General features: G+C 33.3%; 1 protein-coding gene across 4 annotated transcripts in view; it reads left to right on the top strand.

Annotated features, from left to right (window-relative positions):
• Nucleotides 1-19231, top strand: part of CACNA2D1 (calcium voltage-gated channel auxiliary subunit alpha2delta 1) — a 461217-nt gene that overhangs the window by 416570 nt on the left and 25416 nt on the right. For all 4 annotated transcript variants that reach the window (XM_037139542.2, XM_037139540.2, XM_037139541.2 and 1 more), the window contains 10 exons: nt 7098-7195; nt 10147-10234; nt 11605-11667; nt 12285-12388; nt 13214-13300; nt 14641-14708; nt 15127-15165; nt 16677-16748; nt 17609-17761; nt 17849-17901. In XM_037139542.2, coding sequence (XP_036995437.2) covers nt 7098-7195; nt 10147-10234; nt 11605-11667; nt 12285-12388; nt 13214-13300; nt 14641-14708; nt 15127-15165; nt 16677-16748; nt 17609-17761; nt 17849-17901 — 825 coding nt within the window. The remainder of the gene's footprint in view (nt 1-7097; nt 7196-10146; nt 10235-11604; nt 11668-12284; nt 12389-13213; nt 13301-14640; nt 14709-15126; nt 15166-16676; nt 16749-17608; nt 17762-17848; nt 17902-19231) is intronic.

The raw sequence follows: 19231 nt of genomic DNA, 5'->3' as shown, positions 1-19231 counted from the left end.
TTTTTTTTTAATTTTATTGTTTTTCTTAGTGTTTGATTGCTACTCTCTTGCAGACACATGTAATATTCAACTTAATATAATTTTTATAAATCTAGATCAATAAAGATTTTCAACCTTTTTCATCTCATGACATATACAAACTAATTACTAAAATACTGCAGCACATCAAAAATATACTTTTTTGCTATTCTGACAAAAAAGGTATAGTTTTGATTCATTCGCAGTGGAAGGCTATTGTTGTGCTGGCTGTTGGCATTTTTTATGTGATGGTCTAAGAGAAAAGAGGTCACTGCCCTGACTGAACAGCCAGGTATTGCGTGTTTTTAAAATTCCTGCAGCACACAGGTTGGATCCCTGTGCTAGACTAAATTATTGAAGAAAATAGATTTGGGAACTTGTATTATTAATTTCTCACATTTTATACTTCTCAAAGGAATTACTCTAAGAACCCAAAGAAGGCTCATAAAAACTGGTCAGAGTTATTCTTTTATGTTACTTTTGCGTAAGGAAACCTGAATTTTTTTATTCTTCCTAGGAATAGGGAATATATATTACCTTTTGAGAACTCTCCATTAACAGCATATTCTCAGCTTCATGGATGACTCTGCCCTCAAGCATCTTCTGTTGCTTGAACTTTTCGGTATTTATACTCCTCATCACACCCTTCTTTGACACCCTGCCACCTCTTGCTTGATGACAGACTACTCCTAAAGTCTTCCCCCCTGCCTGGTGCATATTCACTCTATTTCATACACTTCTTTTCTTCTGATCCCTTCCACGAGGGCGCTCGCTGCCTTAGGCTCTCTTCCCCTCTTGTTCTGGGTCTACAAACATACCACCCATCTAGGCCATGTCTACAGCAGGGAGTGACGCCTTCTCAATCTACAAGGTGGCCATAACATCTAGAAACAAAATAGACATATTGTGTGGTTTATTGACATTAGATTACAGTATAGGAACAACAATATATTTCTTTTCAGACTTTATATGTATACTACATGTTTCATTATTACACTTATATTTATGGAAACTTAACAGGAGTTTCTTCAACATACTTCAAATTCAGTATCTCCTTAACATTTGTCCTCTTTGGAGAACTTTCCTTCCTGGTTGCCTCAGTGAATGCCCAATTTTGAAACCTGGTAGTTGTCTTTATTCCCTTTGCATTATATCTAACTTCTAATCAATCACTAAGTCCTACCCAGCAGAATTTGCCTTGTGAGTGTCCAGGCTGTCTGTCAAACTCTGCTGCCTTTGTCTAGGAGCAGGCCACCACCTTCTCTCTCCTGAACTACTGCAGCTGCCTCCTAACTGTCTCCCCACCTCCAGCATCTCCCCCTTATTTCCCAACCGTGTCTTCTTTTTGTAACACAGAAGGTTTCTAAAATGTGAATAAAATGTTTCTCATCTGCTAAATACTAACCAATGTTTCAATATTGTCTTCACCATAGTCTGCCCTTTATATTATGAATTTCAAATGCCCTGGCACTAGGTCTCAGTTTACCAATGTCGTTCTTTCTACTGTAGACCATCAAACTGCAGTCTCCAGACTGCTGGGCTGTTGTACACAAATGCTTTTCTTGGAACACAGCCATACTCATTTACTGATGTGCTGTCTTTCACTATAATGGCCAAGTTCAACAGCTGTGGCATAGGCACTATATAACCCACTGACCCTGATTCATTTACTATCTGACTTCTCAAGAAAAAGTTAGCCAACCTTTGCTCTAAATTCCAGCCACACTAACCTTTTCTCAGTTTCTAAAGGGACTGCTTTTATGCCTTACCTCTTTTTACTCACTAATTTTCTTTTCTATTTTGGACTATACTCAGACACATCCCATCCCTTACCACACCCCACATCCAAACCCCTTGATCTGGTAGTATCTTTCCCATGTCCACTGGATTAGACATCCTTGCGGACTGCCTCATAGAATCATGTATTTCCTTCTCCAAGAGCAAAAATACCAGAGAAGGGAAGCGATGTTGTAAGTTGAGGCACAAAGCGATGAATGCCCACTGCAACACATTTTAAGCTCTTTATGTGCATAATTATATTTACTGCCCAAAAGAACTCTGTAACAAATTAGTGTCATTATCCCATTTCAAAGATCAGGAAACAATTTTAGAGATGTTTCATAATACGGGATTTGAATCAGTTTCCTTATTACTCTAATATATTAGCATGTATATTAAATGTACAAATGCTAATGGATATCAAAAGAACATTCAGTGTATCTGAGTAAAATATTTTTGTGAGGAAGTTTTTCTGGAAAACTTCCAGAAAAACTTCTGAATACCGAATTTATATTCAAAGACTTGTGGAAAATAAATGATAGAAAATTGGGAAAAAGGAAAATTGGTGAGAAAACACAGAAAGGCATGTGGTATAGGAAAGCAGTTGCAGATTTTTGTCACTGTAATTAATGAAAAACAGTGTAGCAAATTCTAGAGCAAGATCACCTGGATCTGTTACCTGGATGTTCACATTTATGGTTGTGTTACTCAAATTCTCTGTACCTCAGTTTCTTTCTTTGCTAATGTTATATCAATAATACCTGCGCCACAGAGTTTGTAGAAGCTTTAAATGAAATAATGCATGCAATGTATTTACCAGAGATTTTGGTAAAATATGAGCTCTAAATAAACAGTTATTATTTATGGTTGAAGTAAGAGGTAATAAGAGGAAGGGGAGGAGGACAGATTGTTATTTACTTTTTTTTTTAATCCTCACCCCAGGACATTTTTTCATTGCTTTTAGAGAGAGAGGAAGTGGGGGGCGAGGAGCAGGAGAGGAACAGAGACAGAGCAGAGAGACAGAGTGAGACATTTGTATGAGAGGGAAGCATTGATTGGTTGCCTTCTGCTATGTGCCCAGACTGGGGATTGAACCTGCAATCTTGGAATGTGACCTGATAGGAAATCAAACCCTCAACCTTTTGGCCTAAAGGATGACTCCAACCAACTGAGCCACATCGTCCAGGGCAAGGATTGTTATGTAATAAACAGGGTTAAAAAGCAGTTATTTTAAAATAATTTAAAGAATAAAGTTTGCAAATTTTAAAGATATAACCATTTTTGTTCATCCCTAAATAAATTAAGCTATTTGATCTTGATTAATCATCAGTTTTTGCAGTTTCCTCAATTTTAAAACTACTATAAAAGGAAAACAATGAGAATTTAGATGCATGGAACATTCCTGCCTTTAAGAAGCATGCAGTCTTAGGGATGAGAAGTCTAAAACCTATGGCCGTCACTATCTTTCTTGGATATTCAGGGTTGAGAAGGCACTTCAGAGATCAATTAGAATGAGAAATGTATAACAACCTGTGATAGTCTAAAGTTCAGTATGTAAGTTTGTTGACCAGAATGAGAACAAACTCATTTTCAGTATTCTAGAAATAATTCATTTGCCAGATTTCTAGTACTAAAGGTCTTGTAGTTTCAAATTCTTTTAAGTTTCAAAGCCCATTTGGTCAGAAACAGAAGGTGACCAAAAGGAATTTGGGCCCTTCAGGCCCTGAAGGTATTGCGAGCAAATGGAAGTTGGTTTGTTCCTTCAAAGCTGTGCAAATATTTCTCCACCTTGTGGATTCACTTTTCTGAGGAATCATTTTCCTTAAAGGAGCAATGTGTGTAAAATTGATCCTTTTTAGAGGCACAGTACCTTGCAGAAGGTGTATCAGCAGGTCTTCCCGTAAGTTTTGGGGGACGATTTAGCAGTTTTGGTAACTACAGCTATTGCTCTGTGCCCCTGTCATGCATGGTGCCTTTGGGACAACCTAAGAGTGATTATCTTGAGTCTTCAAGCTCCCAGGTCTCTGTGGAATAACCATGAGACTACCAGCAACCAACATCAATGCTGTCTAGCTAACCCCATATTTGATTCTCAAATATAGGGTCTGGCACCATTTTTTATCACAAAATCATAAGCATGTAATTCTGTAATGTAACCATGTCACACTCAAGCACACCATGTAACATGTTAGGTAGAATCTTCACATTGCTGTCCATCTTGTGCAAGACATTACCAACCACACACAGTGGTGTTACTTCTGCCAGACCCTGTGTATCCATCAGCCTCTTGCTACTTATTTCCTGGAGAATAGGCACCACACTCCTCGTGGTGGGCGATTTTCTGTGGTCCTTCTTCATCATTCTTATTACTAAAGAAGTCATCCACTAACACAGCATTCAGTGTTTACTCACATGATTCATTTTTAAAATCCTTTCACTTTTGTTCCCATCCTAATTCAAGAGCTCTTCTTAAGGGTGCTTTCAACACTTTTTGGTTTTTGCCATCAGTAAATTTCAGACTATTATTTGACAGGGTTACGTTTACTGTAATCAGAAGTAATCACTAATATCTTGAAGGTCAATGATATTTTCATTTTATATTGAATTCATTGGGGTGACATTGGGTCACACAATTATACAGGTTTCCAGTGTACAACTCAACAAAATATGTGCACTCTGCACCGTGCAACATCACACCGATCAAAGTCTCTTTCGAATCCTGCTTCTCACCCCCACTTTCCCCGCCCCCATCTAGTCCTCACTCTCCTTTCCCTCTGGCTATCTTTAGACTACTTCAAAATGGAACACAAGCCAACCAGCAAGGAAAAAATAAAAAAAGGCTTTGTCTAAATTATTGCTCACAACACTAAAAGCCTCCTATTGGAAAATGTCAAAGTTGCTTTTGGCCTGGAGCTTGGCAATAACAGAAGGGCCCAGAGTGAAAGTTCAAAGCCCTTGGTATAGTTAAAACATACCACTAATTAGGGGTGTGAAGACTTGGCTTCTCCTCAGGGCTTGAGTATTTGCTAGTTACATACCTTTGGGTAAATATTTTTACATCTTCCTGTCTCGGTTTCCTCACCTTTAAAAGGTAAATACTTTCTGAAAAAGTGGTTTGTAGGATTGAGCAAATATACAATATAATTATAGAAATGCTTTGTAATAACTCAGAATTCTAAAATGGGTTAATAATTATTTGCAACATTTTATTTAGTTCTTCTAGTACCTTGCTTTCAGCTTCCAATATTGTGACACCGAAATTCAATACAGTGGCCTTTGACTACTAGGCTAATGAGATTTCCAAAACAGCCTAGCTTTGTCAGAAGTCACTTTCAGCTCTAATAATAAAATGACTACAAATCATGTAAACTTTCTCAACCAAAAATTCTAAACTAGAACTTTTCATAAACCATGAAGTTTTTGTTTATTTTGTTTGGCTTTGTTTTGTTTTGTTTTTGAAGTTCTGACATTCTATTTCTTTCTACTCCCCTCTGAGGTTTTGTATTTCGATAATGAACTTGCATCTGAAAATGACTACTGCTTGAGTTTTTGTCTTGAATATTTGATTGTCTAATCTGTTGGTCATATCAAACTAATTACAACTGCAATCCTGCATTTATGTTGCCTTATATTTATTCTGAATTTCCAAAACTGCCTAGGACAACAGTTCTCAAAGTCTGGTCTCAGAATCCTGTGGGGTCCAGAGACCCTTTCAGAGAATCCACTAGGTCAAAGCTATTTTCCTAACACTGTCATGATGTCTGTCTGTTTCATCATATGGTCATTTGCATTGACAGCACGAAAGCAATGGTGAGCTGTCACTTTCCTAGGCATTAAGGCAGTAGCACTTAAGTGCCATTGCGATCTTCATTGCCAGGCACCTGGATCAGGGGAAAAGGGAGTTGTTCTTTAAAATATCCTTGATCGAAGCAGTGAAAATTATTCATGTTATTGAAGGTTTACCCTTGAACATATCTTTTAACATTGTGCAGTGAAGATGCAAATTCTGTGGTGTATCAGAGTAACTTGGCTGTCTCAAAGGAAAACACTTGTCTGATTGAATTGAGAGCTGAAATTGGAGCTTTTTTCATGAAATATCATTTTACTTGAAGAATGACTTGGGTATTTGGAAAGTGTTTTCTCAAAAATCAATCAAATGAGATTTTTACTTTGAAGGAAATAACTGAGAGTATTTGTTGCCAGTGACAAAACCTGAGCTTTTAAATAAAAATAAGAATGTTGGGAAAATTGTATTTATTACTGTGCACCTCCCAATATTGAGACCTGTTTGTTGAGATGAGTGATGCTATTAATGAGCATGCATTGTCAGTATTGTGTAATGAAATGTGTCATCATTTGTAAGACCTGCATAACTCATATATTTCAAATAACCAATTATGTTACAAAATCATAGATGCAAGAAGATCCATTCAAAGTATAAGATAGTGTATTGAGTTTTAATGAAACAGTACCAAAAGTTCATTGACATTGTTTCAAATTCAGTATTACAACTCTTTTAAAAAAAAGGGAAAAAAATGGACATAGCCCTAACCTTGATGACTCAGTTGGTTGGAGCACCAAAAGGTTGTGAGTTCTATCCCTGGTCAGGGGACTTACAGGAAGCAACCAATCAATGTTTCTCATCTCTCTCTCTCTCCCTTTTTCTCTCCCTCTCTCTCCTCTCTCTTCCCTCTCTTCCCACCCCCTTCCTTCCTCCCTAAGATCGATAAGAGTATTAAATAATCTTCTCTTCTCCAAGTGCAAGTCTGTATCAGAACATTTTTTTTCATGTACCAAAACAAAATCTTGAGTTGTTTGAATGCAGAGGCACACTTGTCTTTTGTTAGGAATTTGAGATTTGTAGATAGTTAAATCAGTGCCACTTTTTAAATGGGTTTACTTTTTAAAAATACAGTAATTTCTAATAAAGTGTTAACATATAATGGGTTTATTATAGAATTAGTGAAAATGAATATTTTTAAATTTCTCAGTTAATTTCTATATGAAAACTGCAGACCTACAACTTACAGTAATAATTCGTATGGCATTCTTATTCTTATAACATTTATTGATCATGGACTATCCAGAAGTTGTGCTTAATATATATTATCTATAATACCACTTATTGTGAAAGTGTTGTTTTGATGCAGAAATGAGGAAATGAAGGTAACAAGAAGATCAATGGCTGGCAAAGTCATTATAGCTAGGTGAAAAAAAGGTGTTTACACTTACTATAATTACTGTGTATATTTATTAATGTTTTGATTTTAATACCCAGTATCTTCAAATATTTTTTTCAGAGATTACTGCAATGACCTAAAAATGTCAGACAATAACACCGAATTTCTTTTAAATTTCAATGAGTTTATTGACAGGAAAACTCCAAATAGTCCGTCTTGTAAGTATGCATTAATTCACCATAATTATTTCACTGTGGTTATAGCCAAAGTGGTCAAGTCTTGGTTCAGGTTAGTGTGTTGTTATGATGGTTTATTTAGTTAATTTATAAAATTTTAATGATAAAGGCTAAGAAAATACAGCCCCAGTAAAGAAATTTTATTACATTATTAACTGAAATCAAAATTTCAAAGCCAGGTGATAAATACTTGCAAATGTTTAAATATAAACAGGATAGGGTTGCCTTTCTCCTTTCAAATTTAAGAAGCTTAATTTTGAAGGTTTTTCTTTTTTTTCCTTTTTTCCTATTGTTGTTCAAGTACAGTTGTCTCCAGTCCCCCCCATCACTTCCCCCCCCGTCACCCCCAACTCCCACCCTCACATTTTTCTTGCTACATAGAGGAAAACAAACATATAACATATTTTCATCAATTTATATACCTTCCAGTTTACATGCGAGTTTAATATGAATAGAGTAAAAACAAGATATAAAGATATATTAATGGTTTGTTTTCTTACCGACAGTTTATTTTGATCACCATTAACTTTGTATATTAAAAATATGCTTCCATAATTTCCCATTTTATGAAGTAAATCTACTTGGGATAAAAGAAATTTTAGTAGTTTTTAATTATCATATGTGTCTGTCAGAGAAATTTGCATTATTCATACTATAAAACCATAGACATGTATGAGTTCTTAGCTTCTAAAACATTTTAAAATCTTAACTTTTCTAAAAATATTTATAAAAGCACTATCAGGAAAAATGCAGTGCAGATGGGAAGTAACAAAGGAAAACCAGGTGTATGGCAAAAACAATTTACCTTAGTATTACAACCTTTTTAAAAAGGATACTTAATTGACTGTTTGTTCTACCTACTCCTTCTTCCCTTATCTCTTCCTCCTCCCCTTCTCTCCTCCTTTTTAAAAAAATTAATTCCCCTTCTATCAATTAAACAAAGCACTTCCTCAGCAATAAAAAGTAAAAATTCTATCTTAAAGCCATCTCTCAAATTTAAATTTATCTCATAACAAGAAATAACTATCATCTCTAAGAATGATTAGCTACTCTGAAAACCTGTCTTGAGCAGATGAAGTCTACCTCGGTCATGCCTGAGTATCAGTGATTCCTTGTCTTTCCACTCAGTGCGTACTCACCCTGACTGAGACAGAGCCTTTCAATGTTATTTTACATTATTGTTTATTTCTATTCATAATAGACATTCCCAAGACAGAACTGAAATAATATTACTGAATTATTCTTTCATTTTATATTTATAGATTCTAGGAAAGTATAAATATGTTTAATAAAATACTTTTAGTATAATGAGATTGATATCCATACTCTTGTAGTTCTGCAATCTCTCTCTCCATTTCACTCATGTTTACCTGCCTCCCCTATGATCCATAAGAAATGTTAGAGGTAATTATATAAACATGGGAAGAGTTGAAATTTTATTGGATTTTTAATTATAAAAAGTAACTAATAGATATAAAATAATTTATATTTGCTTCAGATTATTATAGATTTTCCTCAATCATATTTTATATCATGGTTTCAATAAATATGTAAAACTAACTTTAAAACTAACTATCAGTGATTGAAATCTAACTGATCTAAATAGTTTTTTTTTAAATGGGTATAGTCAGGAGTAATTTTGCTTTATAAAAGTACTTAATCCATCAGAAAATTTTCAATGACAGTTATTTAAGTTAATTTGTTAACCTGCCTAAATAGTCACACTATAGAGTGGTTGTCTTCTCATATTTTTCTTCATTTTGAACTAATGTGAAAATGAGGTTGTGTGTGTATAAAATGGTAAATATTAATACTGTTAATCTGTTGATATATTGTATGGAATTAGCTGCAGGGGACATATTTGAAGACACATTTTAGATTTATAGGATAATGGAAATACAAATGAAATTGTTTACAACTTTGGTTATATTACAAATTATGATGATGGTCTCATTTTTTTGTTTGTTTTACCTGAAGCATTGGAGACAGCTACATCATTGCATTCACTTTCCAAATGGGCTACTTTTTAAATTGATGTTCTTCCTAAAATAATATAATAAAAAAAGATAGTTCCTAAAGTGAGTTGAAATCAAGTCTAAAATATGGATTATATTTGTCCTTTAATCCTGGGTGAAAGGTACATTAAATTAAAATAATTAAAACCAACCCAAATGTTTCAACCCTATCTTATCCCTACCTCTTGTAGTTATAGGATAGTAAGTAAGACCATATATTCCTTATCTGAATAAAATGAAATTTTATTATAAATGTGAAGTTTCAGGGAGTACTTATAGTTTATTCAGAGCTTTATGGGGTTAGAGCAGAGGAGCCAGGAGAACAGGATGAAGGCAAAGTGTTTTATAAATATGTATTAATTTTATCCTTGGTTCCCATTGTTTATATCCACTTCATTACCTTTGAACTTGGGGTTTGAACTTTCACCAAGATCCTATCAGTAGATTCCCAATGCCAGTCTTGGAATAAGGGAGGTCTGTGATAACTTATGTTCCTTGGCAAAAGCAATAAAAAATATATAGCTAAGTAGTTTTATATTTATACATAAAATTACCTATGAAATTATGATTGTTTAGAATCACTATACTCACCTACAAAAAAATCAAAATCAAAAGAAGAATATTATCCCATCACTTTTTCTTTATTGGTGTATTTTATCTATTTTTTAATAAAGCTTAAAAAAATAAGTTGTCTCTTTTATAGAACTGGCTTTTCTACTACTAATCCTACCATAACCTGAAAAATGTGAGGCAAGATTAAAAGTATATAAAAAGCACAGAAAATTCATATAAGATATATTTTTAAATTCATAGAAATATTTATTCTAAATTGTTTTAAGAAATAGATAATATATTGTCTCATTTTCTTAATTCAAAAATTATGTGCCTGTCATTGAGGCTATTCTTTTTCTGTGTTAGGTAACACAGATTTGATTAATCGGGTCTTGCTGGATGCAGGTTTTACAAGTGAACTAGTCCAAAATTATTGGAGTAAGCAGAAAAGCATGTAAGTATTTGTTCTTATTAATAAAATTATATGTCCTCCATTTCAGATTGGCATCTCTCTGGGAAATCTCTGGAAACTGGTCTCAAATTTCAAATTCATTATTTATCTATTTTTCTCTTTCTTAATGAATTTATTGGGATGACATTGGATAAAAGTATATAGGTTTGGGGTGTACAAGTCTATAATACATCATCTCCATATTGCATTGCATGTTTATCACCTCAAGTCAAGTCTCCCTCCATCATCATTTGTCCCTGTTTTGCCCTCTTCTACCTCCCCCAATGCCCCTTTCGTTCTAGTAATCACCAGGCTATTGTCTGTGTCAAGTTTTTGTTTTTGCTTTTGCTTAATCTTTTTACTCTTTTCACCCAGCCCCACAACACCCTTCCTCTCTGACAGTTGTCTCATTATTTATCTTTAATAACAATTTCTCAAGAAAATCATTTTGCAATTGTTGACAACTTGCATTTGCAGTTGTGGGTGTGTGTCTGGAGGAACCTTTGCCATTACTCAGCTTTACAATATAGTGTATACACTGCAGTGTGAATAGACATGTTTGTGCGTGTTTCAACATATGTGGTAAACTACTTTCTAGTGAGAGCTCACTCGGCTTCCTAACAGCCAAGTGAAGAAACCCAGTGAAGAAACCAAGAAATCTGATTATGGTTCTCATCTACAGTCTCTTCACCCCACTTCCAGTCAATCACCAAATGCTAAATATTATTTCCAACAATGTTTTCCTCTCTTTTTCATACTCAAAGTCCTAATTTCCATTTCCAAGAACTTAGAGAAACTGATTTTAATGCCTTTAGTGCTTCCCATTTCTCTACGTACAACAGCCCCCTGTTTATTCTCCATACAACTCACATTTCCCAGTCTTGCTTTCAGAATCCAGTTCCAGGCTAAAGGTGATTCTCTCCAGCATGGATTTCAACATCATTCATGAGATGACCATTCTTAAGACGCTTGCACTTGAAACTTTATTTCCTCTTCTTTCTCACCTTGTGCCTTATGCTTTTATCACACCAAACACAATCATTCTTCATTAGCTTTCTTTTACACATACTCTTTGCTTTATATGTGATATATTCCTGCTTTTACTGTCATCCCTGTTAACTCCTATTCCTCCTTCAAAATTCAGCTGAATTATTACTCCCTATGATGAGATGACTTTCTTAAGCATCCTCCCTCCAAGTACTTATTTCTTAGATTTTAACTAGTAAAACGAAATCGCATCTATCGATTTTTTTACTCTGGCTTTTTGTATTTTAGGAATTTGTTTTATTTCTCTTGTATCAGCAATCTCTAAATTAATACCTTAAAAAGAATAAGTTGAATAAAATATTTCCTTCTTCCGTCTTCTGTTCCAGCAAGGGAGTGAAAGCGCGGTTTGTTGTGACTGATGGTGGGATTACCAGAGTTTATCCCAAAGAGTAAGTTCAAATAGCGTCCATAGAAAGAAGTACATTAGAAAAGATTACTGCAAAAATCTGTACATTGTAAGAAAGCCATTCTTCAGAGAAACTGATCATTCTTCATAGATTAAATTGGAGTCATTGTTGAAAGTACTTACATTATTAAAATATTTTATTTTTTAAAATGCTATTACATGTTCTTCAGTGATACATTTGTTTATCATATATAAGATTTTAAAATAATTTTTTCTTTGTAGACACTAACTAACCTAGTTAATGAACATAATGGTTATAGCCTATATGCTATCTCTGTACAGCATTTCATTGTTCCCACAGTTCTTCAATGGACCTGATCTCTCTTTATCTTCAGAACAGTCTGCAAAGTGGGCTGACCAATTAACTCACTGGACCAGAACTACCTAATTAGTAAATGCAAAGTAATACCAAGAGTCAGCTTTTTCTGACCCTTCATATAATTATAATCTGATATATTGCTTAGTAATGAGTATCATTTACCTGATCAATCACCACTCAATTTCTTAGACATATCTGTAAATTACAGTTTTGTCTACAAAGGGAAAATTAGGTTATCAGCTAGATTAAAGAATAAAAATGATGAGTCATTTCCTCCTCAGGGCTGGAGAAAATTGGCAAGAAAACCCAGAAACATATGAAGACAGCTTCTACAAAAGGAGTCTTGATAATGATAACTATGTGTTCACTGCCCCTTATTTTAACAGTAAGTAGTACTTTGAAATTTAGTATTTTCAGTTTTTTTAAATAAATTCTTGCTACTACCTTCATTCCCCCAAAACAATATATTGTAAGTTAATTGCTCAGAATGGTCATTACTAATTATGTACTACATGCTGACATTGGAAAGACAGAAGCATCTAGTTAATTGAGGAGGTAAAATTCATATACAGGAAACAGCTATTCAGGAACATAGAGACAGCCTATCTGAAGGTATGTACGACACATGGAAACACATGTAGATAATTCCTCATTTCACAAAGTGAAATTATATTGAAAATGTTTAATGAATGTTTAAAATGTAATCAATCAGTTTCTTCCAGTTTAATCAATTTGTTAAATATATTTTTATAGAAATTAATAATAGACATATTTTAAAATATTTTATTTTGTTATTTACCCCCAACTTTTTAATTACTCTACCTCTCTGGGTATAATTATTATTTTTCCTCATTTTCATTCATGGGAAAATTGAAGTTTAGAAAACTTTAGAGTTTTGTCCAGGGACATATATCTTCTAAAATACAAATACAGGTTTGGGGAATCTGATCGATCTTTCCATTTCATCTGCCTTCCTAATACTTTAGCACATGTCATGAAGCAGAGATTTGGCATGCACACATTGTGTTGTGCAACAGATGCAGCCGAGCTGAATAATTCACATCCCAAAGTTCATTCATATAAATCATGTCATGGATACTTCAATTACCTGGTATATACCATATATCTATAGTAGAATTGCTACCTGTTTAAAGAGATTCAATATTATTTGATTTATCTAGACAGGTCTCTTTTCCATTTTTTTTTTTAGAAAGCGGACCTGGTGCTTATGAATCAGGCATTATGGTAAGCAAAGCTGTAGAAATATCGATCCAAGGAAAACTTCTTAAACCTGCAGGTGAGCATATACATTGTATACATAAACATGACCAAAATTAATTGTGACCTAATATTTATCTTGAAAACGGTCATTAGAAAAGCCATCAAAATGTTTCAACCAAAACAAAGTCAAAGACAGGCAAAATTTAAAAAAAAAATAAAATAAAATAAAAAATTTTTTGAGATTAGGAATAAAATAAAATGATGATATACAGAGGTGAGGAATTTTCAAACTATATGTTTATGCAATGTTTATATAATTACACATTTTTGTAATAGTTTACATCAATTTTATAGCAATGTTTATAATAATTACAAATTTTTGGAATCAATTTAGTGTCATATCAAAATTCTAAATGCTGGATTTACCCAGCAGTCCCACACTACAAGTTCAACCTGAAAGACACTTTCAAATATGCAAAACAATACATGGCCACATGAATAATACATGTGAATATTCATAATGATGTAAACATGGAATGTTTAGATTCCATCATTAGGGGAAAAGATAAATAAATTATGGCATATTTATAACATGTCTCTTAAAAGGTATCAGAGATCTATCTATTTTTTTTAAAAGCTTCCAATAAAATAGATGGAAAGTGACTTTTTTCTAAAATAAAACAAACCGAATGAGGAAACTCAACAATTGGTAAAACTGAGCATCAGTGGGAATTGGAAATAGGCCTGTATAAATATATATAATAAAGTCGCAGTTACGTTTTTCCCATCGTATGACTCAGTATTTGACTTTTTTCAAACAGTGTGTATTAGGCCACCTGGAGAAGGTAGATACCTTGCCTTCCTTCTCCAGAGGGCAGTTTTATCCCTCATTGGTTCCACTACATAGGTCGATTCACTCCCTCACTTAGTAACCAATTCACCCCACCCTCATTCACTCAATTGCTTTTATTTACTTAGTTATTCTCTCAGACATTCATTCATTCTTCCACTCCCACCCTCTCATCTTCCCATTTTCTCATCTATTCAGTCTTCAGCACACATTTCTTAAGCACCTATTGCAGGCATTGGCTGGGTTAGGGAAGACTCTTCACAGATTCTGCTTGAATGACCTTATATTTATAAGGCTATTCCTAACACTATCATTTATTTTTAGCTTCCCATCTTTATTAGTTAATTGTCTAGGTTGTGGCAAATGGCTACTGTGTTGTGAATATAAACTGCAGTTTTTTTTAATTAGTTCAAGTCAACTTTTCAATATATAGCTAAAGTTAAATTTTATCTCAAGAAACTTAATTTGCCTGCTCAAGAATTTTCAAATATGAGAGGAAAAATATGTGAGAATCTAAGCTACATTTTTAATGTATATATAAATTTTTATTTTACATAATTTTTCAGTTGTTGGAATTAAAATTGATGTAAATTCTTGGATAGAGAATTTCACCAAAACATCGATCAGGGATCCGGTAAGATAATTTTTAAAAATATATTATTTTGTTATATATTTAATAACTCAAATGTAAATAAGAAAATAAAAAGTAAAATCTTATACAGATGCTGGCAAAAGAAACTTGCAGTGCCAGTACATTGAAATAAAATTATGATTTGGTATTTTTCAGAGATGGTGTTGTTTAATCAATTAATAAACATAAAAAGAAAAATATTTCAATGTTATAATTTGAAATGCTAGTGTAGATATCTATTAATTGTTATTTTCTAATTTTAAAGATGAAGTAATTATCTTTTATATTATGGACTAGACCAATATTTAATATTACTTACACTATATAAATTAGTCTGATTTATAATTGGAACATAGTAATAATATGAAATAATTAAAATTCAATTTTAAAAATGAGATGATAATTGTACTTTGTCTTTCAGTGTGCTGGTCCAGTTTGTGACTGCAAAAGAAACAGTGATGTAAGAAAACTTTAAAATAAAAATTCTAACTATATATTTTTTGTTACTCTTGCTAAGATTTTATGATAAAATACAATGCAGGGAAATTTTAATGAAATGCTAAAACATTACTCTTCAGAGTTGTGAACTAATTTATAGGTAAAAAATTGAACTAAATGCTTTTAATACCTGACTTTAAATGCTTCTGTTTTTTAAAAGATTAAAAAAGATTAATTCATTATAGAAAATTATAATAAAGCCATATCAATATGGACTGTACCCTCTTCTATCTCAATTGTGTTAGATTCTTTTGTACATATTGATCTTTACCCCTGTTCCTGGAAGGAGAGTTTCTAACCAAAGTGCATTTGTTAGCAAAGAGTCTCTCCTCATCTTCTGTACTTTCTCTGAATTTGTCCAACACTGCATTTACAATAATGAGAAATGTTTTTTAACTAAACCTAGGAATTATATGCTTTATTATAAAGTTCCCCTAACATGGACCAGAATTTTCCATTGTCTTCTATTTTATTTCTGATTGAGAGAGTGAAAGAGCAAATGTGGCCTTTGATAAATGCTGACGATGCTTGAAGAATGATACTAGATGAATTATTCCTAAAACGAACGAAGAAGGATGAATTCCACTCTTGTAGTCACCTTATCTGTGTGTGTGTATTTCCAGTGGAACCCAGGGGTTTATTTCATTTTACCATTTGTAGTCATCAAAAATATAAGCCAATAACTTAATTGTTTAGTTTGTCTATTTTACAGCCTTTGTAAACATAGGTTATGAAAACTATGATTTTAGAGCAAAGGTTATTAGTAAGCTGCTTTCACAGGAGGAAAATGGAATGCACACGTCTCCAACTCTGAAAACTATGATATAAATTGTGATTTTTATAAAATAAAATTGATTAAATTGATTCTGCCTTTAAACATGATTTAAACTAGGTGGGATCTCATTCTATATTTCAGAGTTAAAGTTTTGTTCTTAGTCACAGGCATTTCTTGTTATTTTTTTAATCTAAAATCATTCAACCAACTATTTTTAATATAACAGTAATAAATATCCTCAGGCTGCTGGGTTTTTTTAAAGTTTGTGAAGCATAGTGACTAAACCTCATTTAAAAATATTCTTTGCAAAATTGTGAATATGTGCTTAAAATAATTATACATTATTAAATATTTTGATCTATACAATTTAGCAGCTCATTCAGATGACTTTGGAGTGGCCAAAAAGATACTTCTGATTTTTTCTTATGATTTGTTAAGACTGAGCTGACAGTTTTAACTGGATGGGTAAGTGGTAGAATACCAAGGGATCAGTATTCCTGAGGGATTGATATGAATCTATGTATGCCCTTAATTTATTTCATCAGAATCCCTTAAGCATATATGTTCAAGAGAAGACATAGCAATTTGAATTTTTCTCCTCTTGTTGTTATAATCATCTAAATATATAATGGAGTACCAATAAAGTAACCTTCTAACCTTCCTAAAAAATGTGTTCACTGCTACTGTTATTTTAATAGGTAATGGATTGTGTGATTCTTGATGATGGTGGATTTCTTTTAATGGCAAATCATGATGATTATACTAACCAGGTATGTATCTAAAGAGGAAAGAACTAAGGTTACAAAGTGTATTTCCCTGATCAACATTACAAAACTCCTCTATACCATCATAGAACTTGATGACTAGTTGTATTTTTCTTATAAATTCTAAAGTGCTTAATATGATATAAATCATTAAGAAATCCATTATAAATCTAGGTTTTCTTATGTTAAGTTTCCTTTCACAGTAATTTAAACATATAGCTAAGGATCTTGACATGGTATGAACTTTTTATTTTTGATCTCTCAGAAATTTAGAACATTTCCATATATTAAGTATTTATCAATTGATAGTGTCTAACTTAAATATGACTGGTGTGAAACAGCTGAACTTTCTATTTCCAGATTTGCAAGTTGGCAGCACATAAGCTATTTGGTTCACACAGTTTTCTGAACAAAGTAGAATTTGTTGCCAACTAAATTTATTTCTGAATCTACAGTGTTTATGGGCTGGAATTTAGATTAAACTCTAAATTAATTCTCCAGGGTTACCCTAGAGGTTGTCCCCGTACATGGAACTCACTTCAGTTCAGTACAGTCCCTACAAGTATCTTACTTTCCTAAGTCCCATCCATTTTTTACATTTATGCTACATTTGATTGTATCCTTAAAGCTGAGTAAATGGCATATATTCCTTGCACAAATATCTCACAGAGCCATTGAGTAGTAAGAACACTGAAGTTCATTTGCATGTGTCCAGAGTGTCATATCCTGGTTTATTGCTTGCTTTCTCTTAAAGCTCCTGACTGTCTTTAGTACATAGTTCTTTGTATTATTTATTTTTCATCATCTGGTTAGGTGTTAATATTTGACTTTAATTTGAAACTTTATGTTGTTTTTTTCTGTGCTAGATTGGAAGATTTTTTGGAGAGATTGATCCAAGTTTGATGAAACACCTGGTTAATATATCGGTCTACGCTTTTAACAAATCTTACGATTATCAGTCAGTGTGTGAGCCTGGTGCTGCACCAAAGCAAGGAGCAGGGCATCGCTCAGCATACGTGGTCAGTAACACCCAAGTCACCACTGCCTCTCTAAGAGACACTAGGCGTAGATTAATGCAGTGATTTTTTTTTTGTGGTATTTTCTAGCCATCAATAGCGGACATATTACACATTGGCTGGTGGGCCACTGCTGCGGCCTGGTAAGTCAAAACTGTGTTTTAATTGGTGATGAGAGGAAAATGTCAAATAGTAAAGAATTTGATGCAAATGGATTTTGTGACATGTAAATAGTATGGAAGTTACTTTTTTATTTCCAATAGCACATATTAGTAATGCTTACATATAGTTTTTCCGAAGTGATCAGTGTAAAGCTGTTACAATTATTCATTTCTTTAATATGAAAACACTGTTACGCTCTTGCCAACTTCAGCCTCTTCAGAGGCATCTTTTTTCTATGGGTCCTTTGAAACTCTTTTCACTTGTTTTTTTCTCATATTAAACTCAATTCCTTAAATTTTAGGTCCATATATCTCTCCTACTTTTGCCTTTAATATCCAAATTATATTTTTTCATTGACCAATTCGTGACATGATGGCTCATCTTTATACCTCTTGCCATTCACACAAAGGCTGGCATAGTTTTAGGGGCATCATCTTGCTGAAATAGATCTCATTCTTTCTTTTCATGAATCCATTCCCCTCCCTTCTTCACCCTCTCACCTATGAAAATGAGACATTTAAACTATTTAGTGAGACACTGTCAAGAGTCTGGAAGATCAAATGTGTCATTGTTTAGTTCTGGTTAGTCAAGTAACTAGAGCTCCTGTTGTGTCTGGGACCCTTCCTCTCCCTCCCTTCTTTCCCGCCCATTTCTTTTGTATCAGTGCCCTGCTGCATTTTCCAAGCCTATCCCATGTAGGTTAATCTCTAACATTCATTTGATGTTGAGGCTTTCCCAGCTAAAATCAAGTGATTATAAAGTGCAGAGATTTTATATTTAAAAGAATTTTGTGGAAAAAAATTTGAAAATTGTCCTTCATGTTGTGAAAATGAGATTTATATATTAATTTACATAGGTTTTCTAAAACGTATATTGCTTCTGAAATACTTGATTGCCTTTATGTTATTTTTGACTAGCATATCTCCCTCCTCACCATCCACCTTTCTTTTATTAAATGCAGTTCCCAATGAATATATCATACTATCTAATATTTATTGTTTTTTACTATAAAACAAATGTCTTATGCCATATATATGGTATGCATATTTTATTTCATAAATGTCACATTATGTATTTACCAATATATTCTATATTAGTAATAGTTTATACACCCATGGCACAATGTCATTTTTATTTGTTTTTAGGGTTCTTCCATCAGAATCTTAAAAACCAAAAGAAAGAGAAAATCCTGCTTGTGAAACCCCTTTCCCCTCTTCAAGGTCCCACCCCTCCCCACACGTGTCCCTCATTTGGTCCTAAACCATTTCACTTCGTGACTTCAGCAGAAACCTTTACAATGTTTTGTATAAT

The sequence above is a fragment of the Artibeus jamaicensis genome, unplaced genomic scaffold (assembly GCF_021234435.1).
Source record: "Artibeus jamaicensis isolate MK-2021 breed Jamaican fruit bat unplaced genomic scaffold, CSHL_Jam_final contig_787, whole genome shotgun sequence".
NCBI classification, from domain to species: domain Eukaryota; kingdom Metazoa; phylum Chordata; class Mammalia; order Chiroptera; family Phyllostomidae; genus Artibeus; species Artibeus jamaicensis.
Note: the sequence above shows the minus strand (reverse complement) of the source record. Positions and strands in the feature narration are given on the sequence as shown.